Here is an 8,163-nt window from a genome sequence, read left to right as displayed (position 1 = left end):
CTCATCTCCTGACATTTTCACACACGTCAGTCTCTAGAGTTTACAGAGATCCACTGAGCAGCAGTTCTGCAGGTGAAAACACCATAATGAAAGAGGTCAGAGGCTGGTTCAAACTGACAGGAAATTGACAGTAACCAACAGTGGCGTGCAAAAGAGCTTCTCTGAACATCTAACCTTGTAGTGGATGGGCTACAGCAGCAGCAGAAGTCCAAGAAATACCTAATAATGTGGTCACTGAGTCACTGGGGGGTAATAATAGTCATGTACAGGTTTTAACTTTTGAACAAAACCAGTGTTCAGATGGCTACCAGTGCAACCAAATTAAAAAATCTGAACACAGTTTGAACACATACCCACGAACATGCCTCAAATTCTAATGCCAAGACCCATGGTTTAATTTAATAATTATATTGATTGAACCAGTGCTGCCACCTTTGTACAATCCAATTTATGAGAATCTGCTCAATGTCCCTCCAGATCGATGGACTGTGTATTTGGACACATTTTCACAACATAACGCAGATTTCTAATGGGTTTAAGTCTTTGATTCAGCCATGATGCAATACTGACCGTCATGTTTTTGATATCTTGTTGCTTTTCCGTGTGGTTTGTGCCATTGTAGTTTACTTTTTTCAACATTCTTTAATAATCTGATAAACTGTCGAAAATTTATCAGATTATATTTATGACGCCCTCAGATCACGCCGCATCTGTCACGCCCTTTTTTTTTTACTTACGCATGAGGAAACAGAACGGACAACGTGCTTAAGCAAGAGTAGAAAGGTCTTGTCAACTACAACACTGTTTTCGTTTTAGATCGTTTAATTTATTCATTACTATTGTTATACATTTTTTGTAATTTCTGCAGTAGCCTATTTGAAAATGTCCCATACTGTAGTTAGAACCACAACCACAACCACAACTACAACGTCGTCATCTGAAGGCGGTTTTCTAAATTTGGGTTATGCGCGATCTCTTCAGGGTTTACTCAAATTGGCTCAAGTGGTAAGTTGTTTTTTTCTACTGTTGAATACATAAAATCATCGTTTAACTGCTCATTCGGCATGATAGCTATTCGACCTTTCCGTCATTCCATTCCGTCGCGCGCGTGTTCAGTGCCAAATATTGTTGCATATGTGCATCGTAATTTCGAATAAAATCGAACTTCAGATTAATGTTTGTATTTCTTTTTCCTTTTTTGTACCTTATTTTGGGTGGAGCCGAACCGAAGGCAGCGTGAACTCGTAAATAAAACGGATGCAGTGTGCTCGGCAGTTAACGGAAATGTAATTTGTTGACTAACTTTAGGGGAAGTTAAAGTTAGTAGCCTACGGTTGATACACCGTATTACGCGGAAAGTATTCTCGTAGTAGTAGGTAGTCTATTTGGGTGAAGTCAATTAAGTGGTCTAGTGTGCAAATAGGGGTGATTGTATTTAACTGTACTGGAGTCATATTAAGATTCCATTCGCTTGCGAGTTCTCAGTTACTGTATCAACCGTCTACTGTAACTGATTTATATTCAGAAAGGCAACCTTGTAACTTCCGGAACTTACTCTAAATAGATTTTCCCCCTTAGACAGTCATGTAATAAGAAACACATCAGAAAAATGTTATCACATTAAAAATATATATCACCAATGGGAATCCATCCATCCATTATCTGAACCCGCTTATCCTGATCAGGGTCGCAGGGGGGCTGGAGCCTATCCCAGCATACATTGGGCGAAAGGCAGGAATACACCCTGGACAGGTCACCAGTCCATCGCAGGGCACACACACCATTCACTCACACACTCATACCTACGGGCAATTTAGACTCTCCAATCAGCCTAACATGCATGTCTTTGGACTGTGGGAGGAAACCGGAGTACCCGGAGGAAACCCACGCCGACACAGGGAGAACATGCAAACTCCGCACAGAGAGGCCCCGGCCAACGGGGATTCGAACCCAGGACCTCCTTGCTGTGAGGCGGCAGTGCTACCCACTGCACCATCCGTGCCGCCCCCAATGGGAATCCTTAACATATATCCAAATATTGTATCAGTTGTGATCTAAATACTGTGATATACTTGCACCTTCTGTGGGAATTATAGTGAAGGTCTGATAAATCTCAACAGCTGCAAATATATAAAGACACTGTCTGCTACTTGCATTATAATAATCAAACAATTGAGAAGATTACACATTTTAATTTATTTGTAACTAAATTATTTATTCGTGAGCACAAATTTGACTTATTTATTTTGTATTTTTGTTTATTATCAAATAATATTATTTAATACTTACAGTATCATATTAATGGATGCTGTGTATGTTGCTGTAATTCTTTTCTTTGTTACTTGCAATAAAAATGTTGTCAACCAATGATGGATCATACTTAAAGTTCCCTCACAAATTATCTTAAATTATCATGGTTAAGTGCCATGTATATATGTTCTCCCCTATCAGCCTAAAAGGACACATGAGGGTGAACCACGTGTAAAAACCATACATTTCCTGCCACAAAGTTTCATTTCCTTGTTTAGAGTTGTGAGCTTGATAACTAGTTTGTGTTGAGGGGCCATGCCATTTTTACAGCTGAAAGCTTTGCCTGGTTCTCAAGGCAATATGGTCCCATATGTTTCCATATCACTTTTGGAGGACTGGGGCGATGATGTTTAAATATCAATACCCTGTGACTATGTTGTTTTGTAATAAAACTGCTTAATTATTTTGATTTAACATGGGACTTATAAAGTTTCTCCCCTCTCTGCCCCACTCCCTCCCTCCTTTCCCTCTCTTACTTTAGGTTGTACTTCTTATTGCATTCCTGTGTGTCCACTGCTCAAAATGGTGGACCGACGAGTCTGCCTACCGATTCTTTGAGGTGGTCACTCTGTGGTTCCTCATCGCCTTCCTTATCTTCTTCCTGATGCACATCTTGCGGCTCCAGGGCAGGATTCCCTGCATCAACTGGACCCTGACGGTAAATGTGTCTCCTGACACACGTAGGTCTGCATGCCTGTTGCAGAGATGATAGCCCTCACAAATACGGAATTAATCATTACTGATACTTATAATAATTAAATCATAAGGATTTTCAGCCACTATGCAGCCTGGTTCTGTGGCCTTCAAAATTACTGGCTTTTGAGCCATATATATACGGTGACCAGACATCCTGGTTTGACCAGGTCAGTACCGGTTCCAAAGCCAAGGTATCCCCTGTCCTGATGGATATCAAAATAGCAAAATGCCATGTTTTCAGCAAATGTCCCTCATTTTTCCCAGTTTGGATGGCAGTAGTAAATATCCATCGACTCTTATGCTGGTCAAGGCTCAAGACATTTCCTACGTTCTGTCCCTATGTTCTGTCTGTGTATCCATGGCTGTTTTTCACCTTCTATTACGCAATGTTAGCTAGGAAAATTAGCATGTTAACCTGCTCTGGTTTTTGGAGGTTTCACAACAGTGTGGTTTCTTGCAGTGCTGAACACTTGCTCTAAACGTGTTGGCACGTATACACAAATTGGCCTACTTTTAGCACCAGGGGAAACATGTCTCATTACTCATTGTGCATCAGATAATTGACACAGTTAATGAACTGAATAGTGAATGTACAAATAATGATAACCAAATATTAGAAACAGAAACAAATGGCTTAACAATAACCAAATATTGAAAAGAGCGAAGCATGTTGTTCTGAGAACTAAAAAAGAAAAGATTGCGGGGAAAAGACGCTCTGCTCAGGTTTGTACACAGTGGCACACGACACACGGTAATGTTATTCAGATTTTGAAATATTAACTCACATGTTTATTACAATCAAATTTTATTTTATAAAGCATTTGTGTATAATCTATCCATTTCTCATAGCTATGATATCTTCAAATATCTACAAGTATCTTTGTATGATATTATCCAATATTGTAACAACCCTTGCTTAAAGTGCAGTTAACTGTTGCAAAGAAGAATATGTAATTTATAGTTACATGCACCATAGTGTTTTGCTACAATGTGTGAAGTTACTCTAATTTGTTTGATAACAGCTCGTCTGATAAGCAATTTGTTCCTTTCAATCTAGAATTTTAAGTGAAGTATTTTATCCAAAGGACTTTACAATGAGATGCCTCTAATTCATCCAGACACACACACTGACACACTATCGGCGATGGGCAGCCATGCAAGGTTCCAATCAGCTCGTCGGGAGCAATTGGGGGTTAGGTGTCTTGCTCAAGGTCACTTCGACACAACCTTCCAACTGCCAGACGACTGCTCTTACCTCCTGAGCTACTGTAGGGCCACAGTAGTAGCCAGGAACAATTTGTGTACCCCAGATGACACTTTGTTTCAGTTAAATTTATATCTGCTTGGGGACTGCTGGTATGGCATGGCATGGCAGCCTATTGCGCGTGTGTGTGCGACTTAAATTTGCATTAATTTGTGTAAAAAGCGTGATATAAATACATTCCATTTACCATTACCATTGGATGGACCCCACAGACCGTTATTGAATCTGAACCATGCCTTTGCTGACTGTAGCTGCCTGGTGGCCTAGCACAGTGCTGCTAGTGTTGTTCATTGCACTTGAACTGCCCCCCTGGGTGATTGGGCATCAGGGGTTCGCCTGATGGGCTGCACATGTTTCTTCCTCTGCACTTTGGCGTGATAAGACGCGCCAGCTGGCGGTACATGCTTCGGATGAGAGAACATACGTGTCTGCACTCGCCACAAGCGATTACAGGTGTTTGAGCAGCAAACACTGATGAATACGAAAACAATCTACTTTTCAACACAATGTAAGGCCTAAATAAGTAAGGATATCTCTACATTCCTGGAAGGATGAAGGAACTTGGAACCCCTTTTTACTAAATTATTTATTTATATCTCTTTTTTCTGTATGAATGAAGGTGCTGTATAAATGTGTTATTATTATTATTAGCATGAAAAATTTATGAAATGCTAACCCACCTCACCAAAAGGAACAAATGTGCAGTTGTGTTCAGTTCAGTCTGGAATTTTATGGTCTGTTATGACAAATTCAGTCATTCAATAAATCCTTATAGTCTTTAAACCATAGGCCCTGTTGAGGTTTCCTGCAACCTGGTTGATTCTAGAAAGTATTATCCAGTGGTATGTCATATGTCAGTACTTGAGCTGGCTTGACTTGCCACTTCAAATTGAAGCCCAATTTTCACAATCTTATGATTTGTCAGAAGAGTTATTGAAGTGTGTAATGGTAATATCTAGCGACCTGTAGCGTAGTGGTTAAGGTAAATGACTGGGACCCGCAAGGTCGGCGGTTTGATTCCCGGTGTAGCCACAATAAGATCCGCACAGCCGTTGGGCCCTTGAGCAAGGCCCTTAACCCTGTATTGCTCCAAGGGGGATTGTCTCCTGCTTAGTCTAATCAACTGTATGTCGCTCTGGATAAGAGCGTCTGCCAAATGCCATTAATGTAATGTAATGTGACAGGAAAGGTCTAAAACATGTCACGATTTTAATAAGTATTAATCAGTCCTTCTTTACCTTTATTTCAGGAGTTTTTCCATTATATTCTGGGGACTATCCTTATCTTCATTGCATCTATAGTGGCTGCTGTGAAGTGCGGCCAAATTTCTGCCCTTATCGCCGGATCGGTGGGTAAACTTGATAGTTTTTGTTGTCAGTGAGATTACTGATAATACAGATGTCCTTTCTCTGTGGCATGGTCACGAGGCACCTTGGTTTTTGATTTAGGTTATTTTGGTTTAGGTCTGTAGGTATTAGCAGATATTGTTAGCTATTAGGCTATTAGCTTAACCAAGTACATTACAAATACAGTACATGACAACCGTTTGCTGATTTTAAGTGTTGTATAAATCTAGTTGTGGGCCCATACTCTTTTGAAGCAGTGATTCTTTTCATGATTTCCTGCAGGTGTTTGGGTTCATTGCCACTTTTTTACTCGCAGTCAACATCTGGATGTCCTACAAGATCACATGTGGGTCCCAGCCGACAGGTAAATTAAATAATGTTGGCCACCACTGTCGAGAAACATCTACAGATACTACATTTTATTGTCACAGTATTATCTTTCAATTATTATTATCATTATTATTATTATTATTATTATTATTATTATTATTATCTTATGAGAGCTCTAGAAATTACTGAGCATTTGCATATGTGACAAGCAAATTAGATTTTCTTTAACCTTCTGCTTATTGTCTTATTTTCTCTTGCAGTTGCAGCTGTTTAGGAGCACATTTTTTATTTTTTTAAAGACAACTCGGCTTGCAGTATTTGTAATGTTTGACAGATGTTTGTCATTGTACGTGCCTTAGCAAAAAAAAGTGTTATATTAGCATCCTGACCAACAGAAACTTGCCACAATATTTATCTCAGCTGTTACACACAAACTTCTGTTCTAGGTTGGCCAGTGGATCTAAATTGATTGGGTGTAGTATTTTTTTGCCAAAAAGCATGAATTTTGTATGTGCTTGAATTGCCAATAAATATTTGTTATTGATATGTTGCAAAGACTTGAGTATTATAAGCTCAGTTGATATATAGTGCCGTGATTTGTTCCCTTCCTGATTTTTTTTATTATTGCATATTTATCACGCTGATCTTTATACAAAATGTAATTTTATGTAATGTAATATTAGACAAAGGGAATCTGAGTAGACACAAAAGACATTATTTAAATCACTCTTTAATTTATTTTATAAAGTTGTCAAACACCCATATCACCCCTGCGAAAAAGTAATTGCCCCCTTAATCGTAATAACTAGTTGCACCACCTTTAGCAGCAATAAGCAAACACTTCCTATTATTTTTTTTAATCAGTCTTTCACATTGTTGTGGCGGAATTTTATTACACTTTTATTTGCAGAACTACTTTAATTCAGGCAAATGTATGTGTTTGATGTGTCATGATCAATGGAAATTCCAGAAGAGATGATAAAGCTGTTAACATATATCAGTCTGGAAAACCATTTCTAAGGCTCTCACTTTAGTTGATCATCCATTCCTTTATGTCTTTAAGACAAGCCTCCATCTTTGACAGCTGGACAACTTCCTCAGGTTTGACTGACAGATACAACTGGGTGTTGTCTGCATAGCAGTGGCAGTTGATGCCAAGTTGGCGAATAACCAGGGGAATCATATAGAGAGAAGAGCCAGGGCCCAAGCACAGGGCACTGTGGTACACCATATCTAACCCTAGATTGATAAGTGGAGTCATTGTTAAAATGCACAAATTGATATCGGTCTGATAGGTATGATCTAAACCAAGAGAGAGCCTATCCACGGAGGCCTACAAGATTTTCAAGTCTATCCAACAGGATCAGGTGATCAAATGTGTCGAATGCTGCATTTAAATCTAGATGCACGAGTACAGAGATGTAGCCGCTGTTGGAAGCGAGGAGCACGTCTTTGAGTACTTTGACCAGGGCTGTTTCAGTGCTGTGGGGGGTCTAAAACCAGATTGAAAAACGTATATGATTGGGGTGCAGAAATGAACAAAGTTGTTTTGAAATGGCCTTTTCTAGTATTTTAGAAAGGAACAGGAGGTTCGAGATGTTGTTAGACAAGTCATTCACATCTAATGTTGGCTTCTTAAGAAGGGGTTTGATGACTGCAAGTTCTGTGGTATGTGTCCAGATGCTAAAGAAGCATTGATATGTAACTGTGGTGTTACAATCACTGGTAGTAGCTCCTTCAATGGCTTTGTTGGGATAGGGTCTAGAAGACAAGTAGAAGATTTTGAAGAATTAACTATGGTATTAAACTCAATGAGATCTATTGAAGAAAAAGAGATTCTGCATCCATGTGTTGAGTGGATGGAAGGGCAGACCCTATATGAGGGGTGGTAGAAAAACTTTGAATCTTGTCCCTGATCTTTATAAATTCATCATCAAAGAAATTCATGAAGTCATTGCTACTAAATGATTTTGAGACACAGAGATCAATATGATTCATAGTCAGTCTGGCAGCAGTGTTAAACAGGTGCCGAGGATTGTTTCTATTTTCATCAATTAAGGTAGAGAGATATGAGGAGCGTGCTGTGGAGAGGGAATGTTTATAGGTTAGTAGGCTGTCTTTCCAGGCATGGAGGAATACCTGCAATTTGGTAGAGAACCATTTGCGCTCAAGTTGGCGTGGAGCTTGCTTGAGAGCACGAGTATGGTCATTGTTCCA

General features: G+C 39.4%; 1 protein-coding gene across 1 annotated transcript; it reads left to right on the top strand.

Moving 5' to 3' along the window:
• Window positions 1–742: 742 nt before the first annotated feature.
• cmtm7 (CKLF-like MARVEL transmembrane domain containing 7) lies at window positions 743–6,490 on the top strand. Its single transcript, XM_061218298.1, has 5 exons — window positions 743–1,005; window positions 2,792–2,968; window positions 5,520–5,618; window positions 5,899–5,980; window positions 6,207–6,490. The coding sequence occupies exons 1-5, from the start codon at window positions 883–885 to the stop codon at window positions 6,218–6,220; spliced, it is 495 nt and encodes a 164-aa protein (XP_061074282.1). The 5' UTR covers window positions 743–882; the 3' UTR covers window positions 6,221–6,490.
• Window positions 6,491–8,163: the final 1,673 nt, after the last annotated feature.

This window comes from Conger conger, chromosome 1 (assembly GCF_963514075.1).
Source record: "Conger conger chromosome 1, fConCon1.1, whole genome shotgun sequence".
NCBI classification, from domain to species: Eukaryota; Metazoa; Chordata; class Actinopteri; order Anguilliformes; family Congridae; genus Conger; species Conger conger.
This window is presented reverse-complemented; position numbering and strand designations above follow the sequence as displayed.